At 39.4% G+C, this 20,755-nt stretch overlaps 1 protein-coding gene across 4 annotated transcripts in view; it reads right to left on the reverse strand.

The window, feature by feature from the left end:
* The window catches only part of FLT1 (fms related tyrosine kinase 1), a 198,852-nt gene that overhangs the window by 130,637 nt on the left and 47,460 nt on the right, over window positions 1-20,755 (reverse strand). For all 4 annotated transcript variants that reach the window (XM_010362346.2, XM_030922464.1, XM_010362355.2 and 1 more), the window contains exons 4-8: window positions 9,542-9,666; window positions 5,388-5,550; window positions 5,143-5,279; window positions 2,449-2,623; window positions 1,360-1,477 (exon numbers count right to left, since the gene is read on the reverse strand). In XM_010362346.2, coding sequence (XP_010360648.2) covers window positions 1,360-1,477; window positions 2,449-2,623; window positions 5,143-5,279; window positions 5,388-5,550; window positions 9,542-9,666 — 718 coding nt within the window. The remainder of the gene's footprint in view (window positions 1-1,359; window positions 1,478-2,448; window positions 2,624-5,142; window positions 5,280-5,387; window positions 5,551-9,541; window positions 9,667-20,755) is intronic.

The raw sequence follows: 20,755 nt of genomic DNA on the forward strand, positions 1-20,755 counted from the left end.
AATTTTCTCAAATTTTCTAGAGTTTCTCAAAGGTTCCTTATAACTCTAAAATTCTATGATTTCATTAAAATGCACGGTTCTTTAAATAGGCAGTTTTAATCCATTAGGTTGGGAACTTAGTTCATTATCATGCATGATTATAAAAGTCCTACAAACAAATTCCCATTACTAGTGTGTCTCAGATCCAAAGTAATTAAAATGAGGATGCTACACTTTGTGATTACAAATATTGTCTTGGTATTACTATAAATTATTTCCTATCAACAAGTCAGCATTTTTGACGGTGGACTGACTTTTTCTAATGCCCTTGCGACTTAGTTACTGAAGAAATCAACACTAACAGATGAGCGTGCTCTCAGACACCAGAGGAGTGAATGTACCTCCTGGAGTCATTACATTACTATTCAATGTACTATTAAACCTAAAAATTTACTACTAAATGTTTTTGATATTCTGAAGCAAAACAGATCATTTTTCTACTGCAATGGCATGAAGACATAGCACAAAGTTAAAATTTTCTCTTTAATTCCCTATTAAGTATTTAAGGGAACTGCAAACAAACACTACCCTCATACGACATCGAAAGCCAAATCAACTCTGGTTAGGGGGATTCTAAAATGGCACCACATCCCTACTGTACGGACTGTTTTGCTAATCAGTTTTGCACCATACCCTTTGTTTAAAAGGTAATGACTTGAGCCAAAGGTATTGGCCTTTAACAGTAATTTTGTAAAATGATTGCAGATCATAAACAGATTACATTGTTTTATATCAGGTGTTGTACTAGTGTTTTAAAAAACTGCTGAAGGAGGTTTTGCATATATATCCTTCTAGCCAAAAAAAACTTAATTAGTTCAAGCAGGCCCATTCGTCCCCATCTTCAAACGAGTAAGTCTCGTCTCTATTAATGTTTGTTTAATTTTAAAACAAGACTGGAACTTTCAACCCAGCTGTATATAAAAGAATTATTTTCAGCATTCTCATTACAAGAGTCCACTTCTTCAGGGTTAATAGAGCATGTTACATATTCAAAATGCTTCCTAATCATTGTTCAACACATCCCATTCAAAGAATGCTGACATCATAGGAAGGTTTAGAGATGCAGAAAGTTAACCACAGTAAGAGGCTGACTGGACTGAACTCGAACAAACCTCATCTCTTGCTTACCTTGCTACATTATTTCCTTCCCCCCAGCCCTTCTCACCTCCACCACCCAAGAATCTACAGAGTTCTGAGCTTTCTGGGGCTGTCTGAGGAATGTCTCTTGGTATTTTGTCAGAAATTGGAGTCATTAGGCTCTTGCAGCTTCCCACTTACAAAGCACGTCTTACACTGTTATGGAAATAAGTATGGTCCTACCATACAACTTCCGGTGAGGGAAACGCCTTCACTTTCATCGAGAGCCGGTAAGACCGCTTGCCAGCTACGGTTTCAAGCACCTGCTGTTTTCGATGTTTCACAGTGATGAAGGCTTTATCTTTGAAAGGAGAAGTGATAAATACATTAGAAAAGAATATATTTCCATAAACAAAACCTTAGGGCCTCATTAAGGGAGGGTGTAATCAATAAGTAAATAAACAGAGCTGAATTACGATAGAGCCTATCAATGAGCCTCAATATGGATCAATGAATAGGATACTTTAAAAGCACCGTAACTGGTGCATGCCTTTCAAATCAAATGGTATCACGTCCTAGCAACATAAAACAGTGGCAGAGCAACAGAAAGTAAAACACCGTAAATATCTCTATCACAATAACAAGGAAGTGGGAAGATATTTCTAAAAGTCTACCTGGCCGCTGTGAGCACGGTGAGAAAACGTTGCTCTGGGCACCCTAAAGCAACTCATTTGATATCAAAAATCAACTGGAGAAAGACAAAAGGAAATAAAAGGCTACAGATAGAATTGTTCCACAGTTTCTGCCCTCCACACTGTTTCCTTTTCAGCAATGGAAATAAGGATTTTAAGCATTTTCTTTATAGAATTTGCATACTAAAATTAAGCAACAACATTAGGATTCCATGAGAGTAAAAGCAGGGATAAAATAGCATTAATTCTAAATGATTTAGCATACCATATTTTTATTTCTCTAATTCATGGTAATACCTGAGAAATTTTTCTGAGGTAATAAAGATGAAATTCATCATCTTTTTCTGTTTTGTTTATATAGGACACTAAAAATTTCATAAATATATTAGGTTCTAACCAAATCATTAGCTATAATAAACATCTAAAGAAAGGACTCTCTGTTCAATTCAAAAGTATTAAATTTAAAGAGTACTTAATGTGGTTTGCTTTTTGACAGGGGGAGGAGGGAACCATAGCCAAGTCGTATTCATTCATGATAACATAACTCTTGGCCAACAGAAAACTGACTTATTTAGAGAACACAGACATCTACAACGATTAGAAAGCATAGCATGAGTTGGCAACGCTGAACTATGCTTACCATATATATGCACTGAGGTGTTAACAGATTTGAATGATGGTCCACTCCTTACACGACAAGTATAAAGTCCTTTGTCTTTGTTCTGTACTTTGTCAATAGTAAGAACACTGTAGAATATGTTGGCATGGGAATTGCTTTGGTCAATTCGTCGCCTTACAGAAGCTCTCTTATTTTTCTAGAAAGAAAATGTATAACAAATGTAGAAGGAGTGAGTGTTCATGCTTAAAGTTATACAGGATTTTAACATTTCTTAGATCGTAACTTCGACAATAGCTTCTGTTTTATGCTAAGAATCATGTCACATCCACCTAGAGCACAATGTTTGGAAACTATATCTGTGTCTAGAGGTGTTTCAAATGTGTAGCATAGTAGGATTTATTTAGCACTTAATTTTCTTTAAATGCATTTTCACATATACCATCTCAATTGTTTGTCTTAACAACCTAGTGAAATTGGCAGGCTGACTGCCCTTTTACTGATGAAAAAACTGAAGGAAGGGACCCCCTGGCCCAAGTTGGCCAGGAACTCAGGTCTTTTGAGCATAAATCTAGCGTCCTTCCTCTGGCACACACACCTCTCTACACAGTAACCTGTTCTGTAGGCATACATATCACACACAAACATGGACAATCATAAGCCTTAGCGTCTGGCTTAATGACAGTGCTTCTCTTACCAAATCACCATGTGAGTTTCCTTTTTTGTCCCTACTAGATATGAAGGAAAAGATAATGAGTCTTGTCTCTACTTACTAAGGTGGAATAATCCTATAATTTCATTATTTCACTATTTGAGCAATGCTTGCCCATGTTGGCTAAATCATAGTAAACGGATCTGGGGACATGCAAAGCCATCAGCAGGTTTAACCAAGACTTGAAAGGTGCTGTCCCAGGTTTGTCTCAGAGAAGAACAAGAATCAGTCTTAGGCTCTGCAATCTGACCTGGCCACAATGACAGTCCTGCTCACTGTTTTGAGAAGACAAGATCACATTGCCTTCTCCTTTTTTTTTTTAAGCACTATATTTTATAACTAATAAGTTATTTCCACCTCTCAATCCTTCCCCATAGTCATAGGGGCAGAGGGGAGGAGCATGGAAAAATGTCTTTGGGAGCTGTCCAGAACTGATCTTTGGATCGGGAGCTTAGTCCTCCTCTGTGCCACGTTTAATACACTTCTACCCACCTGTCCATTTACTTCCCTGTTGGAACAGACAGACACATTTTGAGGCCATTTTCTTCATTCTCAGCAATAACCAGAGAGAAAAGTTAATTGTCACTATCAAAAGTCAGAGAACTAGTCCCTTAACATAACAGACGGAGGGAGCTTTCTGCAGCTCTATTTATACAGGTACTACTCCCTTTGCCAAGGTGAGTAACACTGGTATTGCTTCTGACTTGGGAAATAACTCATCCTGTGTTTTAGAGTTGCTTCGCCCAGTACTGCAGCCACCAGCCACGTGTGGCTATTAAAATTAAATGAAATCAAAAATTCATTTCCTCAGTCACACTAGTCACATTTCAAGTGGTCATCTGCCATATGTGGCTAGTGGCACAAGTACAGGATATTTCCATCACAGAAAGTTCTGTTGGACAGTGCTATTTTAGAAGATTATTAGCATTTAATAGATGTATTATAGATACTCTTACTTACAGTAGCAATGTGCCAGCAGGATAGAAGTTTCTTCCCTCTTGGCACTTATTGAGAATATTTGATTTCTATTAAAACCCAGAAAATATTGCTACAAGCCACAGCATTTTAATTTAAATGAAACAATATCACTCCTAGAAAACAGCTGATGACAGTTAAGGCCTTAATGTGCCCCTACAGGGCACTCATTACACGTTTTTGTTGCTAAGTTATTCCATTTCCATGGCAAGAAATGTCGATGAAAAACAACACTAGCTTGACGCTGATGCATTAATCTTTCATACATAATTTAATCATAAATTGACTTTGTAATTGGGCAATCTGCATGACATAACAAATGATTGTACTTGAGATATGCCGCATAAATCATGCTGACACACAAGAAATGGGGGCTAGAACTACTGTCAAAATTTCTGTAACTGTTTATCATAGTTTCCCCATGTATACATTTTTAAAACAATTATTGTTTGCAAGGATGTTCGATTTGAATAAGGGAACCCAACTCAGGCTTCATTCTTCTCATTTTTCTGAAGGACAGATTTGCTCCCCTGACACTTAACAAATGGAATATTGGATGACTGGGTTGTAATATCTTTTCCAAACATGTTCCAATCAGGTGCCTGACTGTCTGCCAGTATCCCAAATGAATGTGCTGACAGAGACAGCCTCCTGGAAAGTTGTTGTTGTTGTTACAAAAGGCAGTCCCTGTCTGGCATTTAGTGATACATTTCTCTCTCATCTCTAAATCCTACAGAATGGTTTCCAAGAAGGAAACAATCCCTTTCTTTCCACCTAGAATCATGCAATAGAAATACCAGTCTATGCTCTTCAAAACAAAACTCGCAGACATCAAAAGACGATATCTCTGCATATCACACTCATGAAATGCCAGGCAAAGAAAGCACTCGAACCAAACCCAAAGCTTCTTTATTGACTAACACTGCCACAGGAATCAGGATTTTCTGATTTTTCCCATCTCAAAAACCCTGCGGGATTTCACTTGCTAAAAATACTGTCCTGCAGAAGAAATAGAAAAATGGGTCACTCACTTCATCAGGGTAACTCCAGGTCATTTGAACTCTCGTGTTCAAGGGAGTGGTAGCAGTACAATTGAGGATAAGTGGATGGCCTCTAAGTAATTTGACTGGGCGTGGTGTGCTTATTTGGACATCTATGATTGTATTGGCTGCAAGCATAAAAGAGAAATTTTTTAAAATTAAAATTAAGATTTCATTACGCAGATAAAAATAAAGAGCACTTCGGCTTATGTTCATGCCTCTGAAGCATCACTTACTTTGTCGATGTGTGAGATAGTTTGTCTTATACAAATGTCCATTGACTGTTGCTTCACAGGTCAGAAGCCCTATTTCTTTGTATGTTGCATTTGATATGATGAAGCCCTTTCTACTGTCCCAGATTACGCGTTTTCCATCAGGGATCAAAGTGTCAAGTGGAAACTGAAAAGGAAGAGGCATGTGTTAACAAGGTCCTTTTAGCACTGGTTGGCAATACTGTTTTACCAGCAGTTGGTGAAAACATGATTTTTCATCTAAAATGAAAATAGTAAAACTCTAGTTTGCTTATAACAAACTAGGTTAAAAACTCTAGTTTGTTATCATTGGTTCTTGAGTTTTTTTGTATATAGCAAAAGATACTTGCATTATGATTAATTATAGTAATTATGATAATTTACTATCAGCCTTGGCAACAAGTGGCACCTACCCAGGATAGACCTAGTTGTCATATCAGACTTTCAGGGGGAGCCCATAACTCTTTGGCCTCCAGGAATCTTCATAATAAACTGGTCAGACACTCAGCAGACAAACCAATTAACAGGCCGGGCATGGTGGCTCACACCTGTAATTCCAGTACTTTGGGAGGCCGAGGTGGGTGGATCACCTGAGGTCAGCAGAGACCAGCCTGGCCAACGTGGTGAAACCCTGTCTCTACTAGAAATACAAAAATTAGCTGGGCATGGTGGCAGGTGCCTGTAATCCCAGCCACTCGGGAGGCTGAGGCAGGAGAATCGCTTGAACCTGGGAGGCAGAGGTTGCAGTGAACTGAGATCACACCACTGCACTCCAGCCTGGGCGATAGAATGAGACTCTGTCTCAAAAGAGAGAGAGAAGCCAATTGCATTTTTTTCTGCTGGGGCTGCCAGATTATTCTCATTTGTTTTCATCGTCCAGAGCTTTTAACAAGCCATAGCTTTTCCTCCCATTTTGCATGGTTTACTGAAGAAGTGGCTGTCTTCAAAAGACTATAGATAATTCCAGGTCCTCCAAGATTCATAACATTAACTTGGCACTCACTGGGATTGTCATTCTGAGGATCCTGCTGTGTCACAAGGAAGGCATCAGCTCTGCCTCTGAAAGGGAAACTCCCAGAAGCTGGAGCTGCTGATGGTGAAGGCAGCCTTGGAGGCCAGAGACTGCCATGAATGAAGTGCTCTCGAATGCTTAGAAGTATTCCCAAGCATGGTGAGTCCAGACAGAAGAAAATAATCCACGATTTGACTTTCTCCTTATGCCTTCTTCTGACATCAAGAACGTAACATTTAAAGACTACAAGATAAACAGTCTGCCGTGGGATTAAACTTTCTTTGTAAAGGGTCATTGCTCCATCAAGTGGCCCAGCCAAATTCCCCTGATGCCAGGTTGCCAAAAATTTCAGTGGTGGTCGACTCCCAACTACCACTATTCCTTATTCCCAGTTGAAAAAGGAAAAACAAAAATCAAATTACCTTCCCCCAACAGATTATAAAGGAAATACCAAACAGCCATAAAGAAGCTTGAAACCTTTCCTATCGCCTTTTAAAAAGTACACCCGACATCCCTCTCTCTATCCAGTTATCATTTATTTCTATTGTTTGCCGAAGGAGCTGATCTGGATTTGTGATCCTATGGCAGAAATTTCTAGTCCAGAAGCCTCTAGTGCCTCTCTTCCAGGGACTGTGCCTACATTGGAATGTATTACCAGTGTTCCTTGGGTTTGAAATTAATTACATCCTGTTTATGAAGAACTGAAAGCAATTAAAGGATTCGTTTCATGTTTCATTATATCAAGGTGCTACCTGTAAACTTAGGAATGCATTCGGTGGGGGGAAAAAAAAAACACCTTCTCTTCTAATTTAGTGCAGACAAAGGAAAAACACAGAAAAATGTAAGTCAGGCACTGAAATCTATGTTACTTTACAAATAAGTGAAAACAAGCATGTGCTGAATCTGAAAGAAAGGTTTGCTGACAGGCTTCCTCAGTACAACTTAAAAATATACTAAAATTTCCTTTAAAGTGTTTATCTTACTCTCATCTATCCATTACAGCTGTTAGTAGTATTCCATCGACAAAGTAACTTTACATTTAGCTGACAAGATCTAAAGCAGTCAAAGACTGTAGCCCATCAGCTGTGGCCACCACCGCATGTGTAAGAATGAAGGCAGATGGGCAGGTGGATCTCAGCCTCGAAAGGAAGCCCTGGGCAGCAAGGCCTGTCTGCAGTTGACCACGGCTCCGCCAAAGCAGGCATGTGAAAAGGAGAGGGAGGGGACAGAAAATTAGAAGAAAAGAGACAATAAGAGAAATGAAAAGGGAAAGATATTAACTTCATGTCAGCAGAAATACAGTCATAGGTTAGAATATTTCCAGTACACATGTGCCAAACCAAAATCCCTGTTAAAATTTTACACTTTTCTTTCTCTCTTTTTAAATTGTGCACTGCAGATCTTAGGCAGAAAAACAGTGAAGAGACTTCCACCAGCCCCAGATTTTTATATGGGAATTTTGGAATGTTCCTGATGACCAAAAAACCCACCTGCATTGGCGTGCTCATGAAAGAGAACATTTCCCTCTCCACACAGTGTTTTCCGTATTAATCATACAGCAATAATTATCTCAGACTAACGGGAGTAATGCCATGCTGTTGAAAACATGACTTGGTAATATATCAAGTACAGTATTGGGTATTAAACTGTTAAATAATGCTAAAGCTAACCCCTGAATAGGGCTTATCTTGTACTGAGATACTGATCTAAGTGCTTTCCATATATCACCTGACTTAACCTTTCTAACAATAATGTGAGGTGGTACCACTGTCATCACCCCCTTCCTCAGATGGGGAAAGTGAGGTGGAGAGAGGTTTGATGACTCATTAGTTTGCCCAGTGATGAGCAGGCAGTGTGTTTAGAGTGCAGGCAATGTGGCACCAGCTTCTGCTCTTAACCACCCTTGTCTTCCTCCTATACAAACTAGACCACTCAAGAAGGATGGCAGGAACACTGAATGAGAAGGCAAGATATTGGCTCAAATGCTCAGTATGACCTGGGAAGTTCCTGACACTCTGGAAACCAGAGTGTTTTTATCTTGACCAACTGAGGAGTTTGACTCCTCTGGTGTTTCCAGCTCTGCCGTATAATGACTGTCTATTTCCTGGCGATGGCACACAAATGTAATGGAGGCCAAAACCTGTCTCCGATGGACTATGTTGAGGGCCTATGTGAGTAACAACCCAGGACAGTGAATGCAAGGAAGAGGACAAGGAGACTCCTCCACCACATTTCAGGACTCAGGGTTGATGGATGAGATTGAAAATCATTCTCTAAACCTTTCCAGCCTAACTGCCACCACTACCAGCACCAAACACTTCCTGAGTGCCTGCTCTGTGATGCACTGTGCGAGCTGCTGCTCTGGGGCGGCCTTGACTTTCTGTCTTAAAGTTCTAAGCTCTCAGAACTTAGCACAGTTTTTCATTTGGGGAGTTTTTATCCAGTTCTGAGTGCTGGTATACTCCTAACTCTTACTGCTGATTAATTAGCTAGAATGTCATATGTTTAGTTTTTGTTTTTCTTAGATTCTACCCTAAATCTTTTTCCTTTCCATATGTACAATTTACAATATAATATGAAGAAAAGTTTCATGTATGGCCTTTCCTCCCTTTTTTTCCCCTAAGAGATGAAGTTTGGGTGCTCAGCAGGAGACAGGCCTTTTTTCACCAAGGAACTTGCCAATTCAAACCAAAGATGGTGTCTCCTTATGCATGAAGCCAGAAAGTCAATGCCTGGAGAACTGGGCACCCTGCTGACATTGTCTACTCTGCAGTAATCTGGATAATCCACTGTCTGCAAAGTCATTAATTTGTGTAAGCAGCAGAACTGATTTTTCTCACATTTGCACACAATTGGGTTTGTGGCAATACATAACATTTTTCACGATTTCAGTTCTTTCATTATTCATATCGATTTACGCTTAAGACACTATCATTTTATTCTATTTAACCACATCCATGGGCATAACTTCTAGCACTATTCCTTATAGTAAAAGGATGTTACAGGAAAGTCCACTGAGAAGCCCAGATGTCTGTAAGGAAATTATTCCGGAAAGATAAAACGAGTAAAACTTCATTATGCTTGTTGGCAGTAAAAGTATTCTGAGAACAGCAGTGTTCAAATTTACCTTTTTTAAAGTAACAGTGATGTCAGGTGACGTAACCCGGCAGGGAATGATGAGCTCCTTTCCTTCAGTCATGTGTATAATTTCGGGGATTTCACTGTACATCTCTACGAAAGGTCTACCTGTATCTGAATGAGAAGAAAATTAAAAATATATATATATATATATAAATGATTGACACGCAAGCATCTAGACACTGTAGCTAGTGGGGTAAGGCAGCCACTGCCACAGTCACATCATTCTCCCTTATGTAATCCATACATTCATATCTTTGTCTCTGAGTTTGGCCCTCTGTGTTTCTACCCAGAAAAAGAAAGCTTCCCTAATAAAGCCTAATTTCATATCTGTTGTTGGCCTCTGATCAGATTGCCCCATACCCTAATATGCAATTGTGATATGGGGGGACCACTGTGGGAAAAGGCCTAAAAGTGCAGTAAGAGCGAAAGGAGAAAATTCTGCATAAACTTCTCACCACAGTTATGCTAAGTGCCTCAGGAAGCACCCTCCAGAGCCTTTGTAAGTGCTCAGAGGGCACAGATGCAGTGGCGAAGGTCAACTCTTCTTTGGAGAATTCAAGGTGATGCAGAAGTCTAGCAAGTTGAGGAGAGGATTATCATTTGAATGACAGAAGCATGACTTAAAGGTTTTCTAGACTTTTCCTCGGAGGCTAATAATAATGAACGAGAAGGTCTGAGCTGCTTAGGGGGAGGGGGACAGGCAGGAGAAGCGGTGTTGAATGATGCATTTATTTCATATGTATATTAGGCTTATTTCTTTAGCATGCACTACTTACCTGCTAATAGCAAAGTATGTGCAAGTGCCTGCAGAGAAGTCTGGAAAAGATTTTAAGCACCAATACTTCCTTAAAAAGCGTGGCATTTGGCCAGTCTCAGAGGCTAGGAAGATTCAAACACTTGTTCAGCTTCCCTGTAACTCCTCGGGGAACCAGAATGAGCCCGAGATCCTTTTAGAAACATTCTCAGTCTATCCTGCCCTTGCCCTCGGGAATCTATTGACATCCTCAGGCAAGGATCTCTTCAGGAGTCATTGTGTTCTGATCGTCCCCCATTTGCTCCAGCCTTATATACTAAATGGAAAGAAGTCCTGTCCGGGCGCGGTGGTTCAAGCCTGTAATCCCAGCACTTTGGGAGGCCGAGACGGGCGGATCACGAGGTCAGGAGATCGAGACCATCCTGGCTAATACGGTGAAACCCCGTCTCTACTAAAAAATACAAAAAACTAGCCGGGCGACGAGGCGGGCGCCTGTAGTCCCAGCTACTCGGGAGGCTGAGACAGGAGAATGGCGTGAACCCGGGAGGCGGAGCTTGCAGTGAGCTGAGATCCGGCCACTGCACTCCAGCCTGGGCGGCAGAGCAAGACTCCGTCTCAAAAAAAAAAAAAAAAAAAAAAGAAGTCCTGTGTGAACTCTCTCCATTTGCTAAAAGAACCAACCAGGCCACCACCTGCTTGCTGGTCCTGTCTCAGGTTTGTGGGTTATGAAACTCATTCAGGATGCTGAATGGAGAACGAATAGGAGAGAAACAAAAGCAGTAAGCAGGCAATGGCTGCCTAGACTAGATGGTGGCTACAGTGATCATTATGGTAGAACTGTGTCCCTGCCAAAACGATATGCTGAGGTCCCAATCCCCCTGTACTTCTGAATGTAACCTCATTTCAAAACAGGGTTGTTGGAAATGTAATTACTTAAGCTAAGTAAGGGAGGGCTCCTAATCCAATATGATTAGCATCCTTATAAGAAGGCAGCCACGTGAAGGCAGACAGGGTGTGCAAACTTGCTCTATGTGCAGACGGAGGCAGAGACGGGTGTGATGCAGCAGCAAGCCAAAGAATGCCAAGGATTGCGGGCAACCACCAGCATGTAGGAAGAGGCGAGGAAGGGTTCTCCTGCAGGTTTCAGAAGGGGCATGGCCCAGATGATTTGATTTCAGACTTAGAGATAACACATTTCCGTAGTTTTAAGCCAAAAAGAAAAAACAGTGGGCCATTGCAGTAGCCTGCTGAAGATGGGATAGTTTTGTGCACAGCAGTGTGGAATGGAGGCACAGATGTGAGCTCTAGAGAGACCCGTTCACCACAGCCCATCTTGTGTGGTCCTTGGCACCTATATGTTAATAATTCTCACTCATCCTCTGGGAAGCCTTGCTAGCCCCCTTCCTTCCTGCACCCTTCTCCACCCTAGCCCACCTTAGGGACTTTCCCAGTGTTCCCATTGATTCTGTTACAACACAGTCCACAGAACCGGCAATTTTTTCCTCTGGGTACTCCTTGGATGCTAAGTTCCTAGAGGAGAGGAAATGGATTGTATTCATGTCTGTCTCATGTGTGCTAAATGAATGAGTGCACGGGTATCCAACCCTGTTATTTTACAGATGAGAAAAGAGGCACAAACAGGTGAAATGAGTTGTCTAGATGGGCATAGCCAGGCCTGTAGGCCAGTTACTTCTGCCTCCAATCTACAGCCCCTTCCCCTGCAGCACCCTGAAGGCTGAACGTCTGGCTACCTTCTCTTGAAGGCCCCCATAGAAAGGGCTGCCAGCTGGTGACAATGATTTTTTAGAGATGAAGGCTGATTTCCACACATTCAGTGGGAAAGTAAGTGCCTCATGGTACTGTATAATGTTGGAGAAATTCTGAAAAAGGACTGATCACCAAGGGATGGGGTGTGACAGCAGACTTTGGGGCAGGCTTTGAGTCGGAGGGAGACATCAGATCATGGTGGTTCAGAGTACGCCTCAATGCCTGGGTTTAATCCTGGCTGTGGTTCTGTGTAACTGTGAAACCTTGGGGAAATCATTATACCCTCTGTGCCTCATCTGTAAAATCCATGTGAAAGGGCTATAATGAGGATTACATGAATTAAGATATGTAGAGCACTTAGAATGATTCCCTGGCAAATAGTTAGCTGTTAATTTTCTTCTTATTATTTTGACTTATTTGAACTTATGAACAAAGATGGGTAGTGTTAGAGTTGGCATTCAGGCAGACATGAGTGGGGCAGGAGAGTGCCCCTCCTCCAAGAATGTCAGGTGACCATCAGGTGATGGACAGGTGGTTATTAAACTGTCTTTCTAAAATAATAATTAGTCACAACTGGCACCAGAGATAGACAGTCTCCCAACAGATAGAAAACACCTACAGCTGGTGATCAGCAGCTTCCTGATATGATCTCGGAAGCTGGGCGAGCAGGCTCAAGCACGCACACTCAGAGGCCAAATGGCAGAGTTTAACCGGTATATGACTTTCCTCTGCGAATGCTCAACTGGTAAGGGAAAAACACCTCAAGCGAGCACGAACACAACGTCAGTAAACACACTGCACACGCAGCTCCTCCCAAGTGCTGGCAGGCCACTGTGCACGTGGACAGCCCATCCCAAAGGAAAAATCAGGGGAGAATAAACGCAAACCCTTTAATCTCTCAAGTTGCCTGCTTGGCCCTCTGCCAAGTGTAGTTTGCTTCCTCTCATTCCTGCTCTAAAACTGTTTAATAAACTGTCACTCCTGCTCTAAAAGTTGCCTCGGTCTCTCCATCTGCCTTACACCTACTAATGCCCTTGGCTGAATTCTTTCCTCCAAGGAGGCAAGGATCAAGGTGCTGTAGACCCATACAGATTCGCTGCTGGTACCAGTAGGTAGATATGAAAATCACAAATTATACTCATCATCTTAACTATCAAAAATATAAATATATATTGACATAGTGGCATAGAAAAAAGGATTGGAAACAAATATACTAAAATTTTAACAGCCAGGTGCAGTGGTTCACACCTGTAGTCTCAGCACTTTGGGAGGCTGAGGCAGGAGGATCACTTGAGGCCGAGTTTGAGACCAGCCTGGGCAGCATAGCAAGATCCCTTCTCTACCCGAAAAAAATTAACAATGATTATCTTGGGGTGTTGGCTTTATGGATTATTGTTGTTTTCTTATTTACCTTCTTCTGTGTTTGTCAGTCTTCCTAGAATGATCATGCATTATTTTATAGTAATATTTTTAATTATTAAAGTTAAAACTCAAATGATAAAGCTCCATCCATTATTGCTTAAGGAAAACTATAAATTTTGCATTTGATTTACTTGAGTTTCGTCCTCTATAATAGAATGAGACATTAACTGTCACAGTTAATAAACTTATGTGTTTATTAGGAAATCTCAATGGGTATAGCAACATATGCAGAGAGAAAAAGTTAATCAGATAGAGACAAGGATTTCTTATCAGCGTTAAATTCCTCCTTTAAATAAAGTTGCGGAGCTAGACATTCAGCCATGGACTATTGGGATTTGATCATTCCTTTCCTTCCTCTTGTAAGTCTATATTTTTTTCTCTTTTGTGCCTCCCAAGGTAAACACAAACACTAAGAAATGGTTTAATTCATTTAACTAAACTGTAAATCCTTCATATTTAATTTACTGTCTCCTTAAGTGACCGTTTTCAACAAAGGGCACTGGCACAAAAAGTTCCTACAGGAGATGATAAAATTAGTGTAGTCATTTCTAGACTAATGAATACCACTCCCAACTGAAAATAGAAAAGGTTAATTCAATATATCTTTGAATTTCTTCTTTCCCTTTTGTACTGTGGATCCCCAAAACACTTAAATTTTACTACAGCTATTGGTCTTTAAAAGCCAATACCAATTTCAGCACTGGGTCCACTGAAATTCTATCCAAAGATATCAGAACTTCAGTGATTTGTGTCCCTCCAAACACAATGCAAAACATATCATTTGTGTGACAGTCAATAGTGGCATTATAAATCCACCGTGTTTGCAAATGAGCATATGACTGTAGATACAAACACAAACACACACACACACACACACACACACACACACACGAACAATACTCTCTGGGCTTATTAATAGTATATTTCCTCTGCAATTTACTTCAAGGAAGGGCTAAGAATGAATTTGCCTGACATATAATAATACAAACATATTTTGTTTTGTAGGACCATAGATATGGAAGAGGTCACGGTTCCATTAATATCACCAGTAAAACCACTTACTACTCCCATAGGACACATTTGTCTTTGTCACAAAATTAAAAATGACTTCCAATCCCAGCCAGCAATGCAGAGTGATTTCCTGAGACCAAATTGGCTGGTTGTTGAAAGAGTGAGGAAGAGCTGCTCCAAAGACTGCCGGTGTACTGGCAGCTCAGACACACTGTCACCAGGGACTCATGCCAACACTCAGCTAGGTGGAGGTCACACTGCCCTCACCTCTCTGAACTCTTAGAGCTCAAAGCAGTGACAGGAAACTGGCATAGAATATGAGGTCTTCTCACCCACTGGGAGGATCTGGGCTGTCACCTATCCTTCAGGACAACAAGTGGGCTCAGACACAGAGAAAGATCAAACAGGGACCCTTGCTCAGAATGGAATGATGTCTATTTTTTAAATGGGTTTTTTCCTTTTGAACTCTGTAATCATGCTGGCACATTGAAGCATACAGACATAGTGAACCCTGCATGTTATCCTCAATCAATTCCATTTCCAACCGGCATCACCTGGGAGTTCTTCTGCTGGGTTCAGAGCAAGTAAACAATGTCCATTGTTTAGGGCTTCTGACTTGAAGAGGAGTTCAAGAGTAAACACATTGTTTTCTAGCACACGTACATATTTATGGTTTTTACAAAGTTTTCCCTGGTTGCCTTTCTTTTAATTGCATTTTTCTCCTGGTCATGAGACACCTAGTCATTTTAGAGGAGGGTATGATTCTCATTGATTGAAGATGAAGTGGAGAGGATAAAAATGAATTAACCAATCCCATTAAAAGGGTTCTATCTAGACATAAGAGTTTTCACATCATACAGACCTTCATATTGTGGACCATAAGTAATACTCAAGGAGAATGTACTGATTGGTAACATATTTTATTTGAAATATGAGCAAGAAAAGAAAAGAGGCAGGTTCTTTACTGACTTACACTGCCTATCAAAGCCACTGACAACTCAAAACAGACCTTTGGAGCAACCACAAGAAAGTTGGAATGGTTATACTAACACGAGACAAAATGGACTTTTAAATAAGAAATTATTAGTGAGGATATGGTTAGTGTAGAGAGAGGTGCTTGATAATATTAAGAGGGTCAATCCTTGAAAAAGATATAACAATTAAAAACATATATGTACCTAATAACAGAGCACTAAAACACAGGAAGTAAAACCTGACAGAATCAAAGGGAGAAATAGTTCAACCATAATAGGTGAAGATTTCAATACTCCACTTTCAACAGTAGATAGTGGGCTGGGCATAGTGGCTCATGACTGTAATCCTAGCACTTTGGGAGGCCAAGGCAGGTGGATCACTTGAGGTCAGGAGTTCAAGACCAGCCTAGTCAACATGGTGAAACCCCATCTCTACTAAAAATATACCAATTAGCCAGTGTGGTGATGCATGCCTGAAGTCCCAGCTACTCAGGAGGCTGAGGCAGGAGAATTACTTGAACCCAGGCAGCAGATGTTGCAGTGAGCTGAGATCACACCACTGCACTCCAGCCTGGGCGACAGAACAAGACTCCATTTCAAAAAAAAAAAAAAAGTGGATAGAACAACTGGACAGAAGATTTTAAAAAGCCGGTAGAACACCAGAACAACACTACTAACCAACTATACCCAACAGACATCTATAGAACATTTCACCCATCACAGCAGGGTATATATTTTCCTCAAGTGCACATGAAACATTCTCCAAGATAGACCTTATGCTCGGCCATAAAACAAACCTCAATAAATTTAAAAGGACAGAAATAATACAAAGTATGTTGTCTGAATACAGTGGAATGCAATTAAAAATCAGTAACAGAAATAAATTTGAAAAATTCACAAATATTTGGAAATTAACACATTCCTAAATCATCAATGGATCAAAGAAGAAATTAAAAAAGAGATTAGAAAATACTTTGGTATGAATGTAAATGAAGACACAACATACTAAAACTTATGGGATGAAGGTAAAACCGTGTTTAGAGAGGAATTTATAGCTATAAATGCTTATTGATAAAGAAGAAACATCTCAAATCAATAACCTAAACTTGCACCTTAGAACATTGGGTAAAAAACTAAACGTAGAGGAAGCATAAGGGAGAAAATAATAAAGATTATAGTAAAATTAAAGAGAATGCAAAACAACAGAATTAGTTTCACTAAATTTCTAAATTAAAAGCTGGTTCTTTGAAAAGATAAACACAACTAATAAACCTTATGCCAGACAAGCCAAGAAAAAATGAAACAAGATTCAAATTACTAGATTCAGAAATGAAACAGGGCCAGGTGCAGTGGCTTATGCCTGTAATCCCAGCACTTTGGGAGGCCGAGGTGGGCGGATTATCTGAGGTCAAGGGTTCAAGACCAGCCTGGCCAACATAGTGAAAACTCATCTCTACTAAAAATACAAAAATTAGCCAGGTATGGTGGCAGGTGCCTGTAATCCCAGCTACTCAGGAGGCTAAGGCAGGAGAATCGCTTGAACCCAGGTGGCAGAGGTTGCAGGAACCAAGATTGTGCCACTACACTCCAGCCTGGGTGACAGAGTGAGACTAAAAAGAAATGAAACAGTGGACATTACTATTAAAATTATAAATTAAAAAGCATTATGAAGGAATATTATAATGATAGGCCATTAAATTAGATCACAGATGAAATGGACAAATGCTTGGAAAGACACAAACTACTGAAACAAGCTCAACAAGAATTAGACAACCCAAGTAGACTTATAACAAGAGACTGAATTGTAACAACAACAACAAACTGCCCACAGGGGAAAGTCAGGGCCCAGATGGCAAGTCAATTCTACCAAACATAAAGAACTGACACCAATTTTTAAAAACTTTTCCAAAAAATAGAAGAGAAGAGAAAACTTTCCAACTCATTCTAGGAAGCTAGTTTTACTCTGATATCAAAACCAAAGACATCACCAGAAAACTACAAACCAATATCTATTATGAATGTAGCTGCGAAAAACTCAGTAAGATACTAGCAAACTGAATTCAGAAACATATAAAAAGAATGATATACAATGCCCAAGTGGGATTTTTTTCAGGAATGCAAGATTGATTTAACATCCAGAAACCAATGCAATTACTATATCATGTCAATAGAATAAAAATCAAAACTCACATGATTATCTTAAAATGGCAGAAGAAGGATTTGACAAAAATCCAAGCTCCTTTCATGATGAAAACACTCAGGAAAGTGGGAATTGCATTGAGTTTCCTCAACCTGATAAATGGCATCTAGAAAAAAACCCTACATCTAACATCATACTTAATGGTGAAACACTGGAAGTTTCCCCCTAAGATCAGGAATAAGACATCGTTGTCCACCCTCACTGCTTCTATTCAATAGTGTACCAGAGGTACTAGCCAGAACAATTGGGCAAGAAAAATAAGTCCAGATTGGGAAGACCAAAATGGTGCAGCTATTTTGGAATACAGTCTCTATTTTCAGATGACATGATCTTACAAAATGCTAAGGAATCCACTAAAAAACTATTAGAATTAATGAGTTGAGCAAGATTGCAGGATATAAGATCAACATACAAAAATGAATTATATTCCTATACATTTGCAATGAACAATCTGAACATGAAATTAAGAAAACGATTCCATTTATAACAGCATCAAAAAGAATATAGTGTTTAGGAATATATTTAATGAAAGAAGCATACAACTTATACTTTGAAAACTGTAAGACATGTGGAAAGAAATTAAAGAAGATCTACTAAGTGGGAAACATCTCATGTTCATGGATTAGAAGACTTAATTTTGTTAAGATGTTAATGCCCCCCAAATTGATCTATAGATTAAATGCAATAACTATAAGAATCCTGGATGACTTCATAGAAATTAACAAGGTGATTCTAAAATTCATATGAAATTGCATGAGACCCAGAATAGACAAAACCATCCTGAAAAGCAAAAACAATCTTGGAAGACTGTACTCCACATTTCTTGATTTCAAATGAAAACTATAATGATCAAGACAGTGTAGTGCTGGCACAATGGATCAATGGAATAGAATTGAGAGTCCAGAGATAAACCCATGTGTCTATGGCCACTTGATATTCAAGGAGACCATTCAGTGGGGAAAGAACAATCTTTTCAACAAATATTGCTGGAACAACTCCAAATGCAAAAGAATGGAGTTGGACTCTTATATCACACCATATACAAATATTAACCCAAAATTGCTAACTATAAAAAAATATTTTTATAGTTATATAATATAATATATAATATATTGTATATATATATTTGCAACAGGGTCTCACTTTGTCTAGGCTGAAGTGCAGTGACATGACCATGGCTCACTGCAACTTCAATATCCCAGGTACAAGTGATGGCCCTACCTCAACCTCCTGAGTAGCTCAGACTATAGGAATGTGCCACCACACCCAGCTAATTTTTAAAAAAAAATTTTTTGTAGAGATGAGGGTTTCACTATGTTGCCAGGGCTGGTCTCGAACTCCTGGGCTCAAGCAGTCCTCCTGCCCCGGTCTCCCAAAGTGCTGGGACTGCAGGCATGAGCCACCACACCTGGCCTAATATAATATTCTTAGAAGAAACCAGAGGTAAATCTTCATGATCTCAAATATGGCATTGGATCCTTATATATGATACCAAAAGCACAAGTAACATAAGAAAAAATAAACTGAACTTTATCAAAATTTAAAATTTGCATGCTTCAAAGAATACTGTGTAGAAAGTGAAAAGATAACCTGTAGAATGGGAGAAAACATTTGCAAATTATATATCTCATAAGGGACTTAAATCGAGAATGTATGAAATATATTTTTATATGTCTCAAATAGATTTTTAAAATCCACATATATAACCTATATACTTATATGTTTAGAATACATAAAAATCTAGATATATTATGTATCTATATATTATATCTCTAGAACATATAAAATATAATATACAATTTTATGAAATAATAAAAAGTTGAGGAACTCTTACAACTCAATAATAAAGAGAAGCTAATTAAAAATGGGAAAAGGATCTGAATTGACATTTCCCAAAGAAGATAAACAAGCAGTGAATAAGCAAATGATAAGATACTTAACATCATAAGCCATCATGGAAATACCAATCAAAACCACTATGAGATTCGCTGCATACCCACTAAAATGGCTATAATAAAAAAGACATAATTACAAGTGTTGGCAAGGATGTGGAGCAACTAGAACTCTCATCCACTGCTGGTGGGAATGTGAAGTAGTGCACCCACTTTGGAAAGCAGTCTGGCAGTTCCTCAAATGGTTAAACATAGCATTACCATATGACCCAGCAATTCCACCCCTGGGTATCTACCCAAGAGAATGAAAACTTACGTCCACACAAAAGCTTGTACGCAAATGTTTACTGTAGCACTATTCATAATAGGCAAAAGGTAGAAGCAACTCAAATGTCCATCAGTTGATTAATGGATAGCTAAAATGTGATATGTCCATACAATGGAATATTATTCAGAAGTAGAAAGAAATCAAGTGCTGATACATGATACAACATGAAAGAACCTCAAAAATATTATGCTGAGTGAAAGAAATTAGTCACAAAAGAATACAAATTATGTATTCTATTTATATAAAATACCCATAAGAGACAAATCTACGGGAACACAAAGTAGATTAGTGGTTGTTTCGGGTTAGGGAGATATGGGGGGATAAGGAATGATAGCTAAAGCCTATGGAGTTTATTTTGAGACAATGAAATGTTCTAAAATTGACTGTGGTGATGATGGTTGCATATATCTGTCAATATGCTACAAACCACTGAATCATCACTTTAAATAGGTGTGGAATGTAAATTATATCTCAATAAAACTTATTTTGAACTAAAACAGAGGTTTAGTCTCTTTCTTAGAAATGATGATCCACTGTTTCCTGAGCTGGCTAAGCTGGAATGGTTCCCAGAGATCTCCCAGGGTAAACTCCTCACCTTATGAGTCTTTGTAGCATTTCTCTCCCACTCCCCTCCCACATCCAGTTTGGGCCATTCGCAAAAAATAAAATGTTCCCCTGTGATAGAATCATCATGATTTTAAATATGTCTTTCAAGGTTGGGCGCGGTGGCTCACATTTATAATTCCAGCACTTTGGGAGGCCAAGACAGAAGGATTACTTGAGGCTAGGAGTTTGAGATCAGCCTGGGCAACATAGTGAGACCCTGTGTCTACAAAAATTTTTAAAAATTAG

The sequence above is a fragment of the Rhinopithecus roxellana genome, chromosome 18 (genome assembly GCF_007565055.1).
Source record: "Rhinopithecus roxellana isolate Shanxi Qingling chromosome 18, ASM756505v1, whole genome shotgun sequence".
Lineage (NCBI taxonomy): Eukaryota > Metazoa > Chordata > Mammalia > Primates > Cercopithecidae > Rhinopithecus > Rhinopithecus roxellana.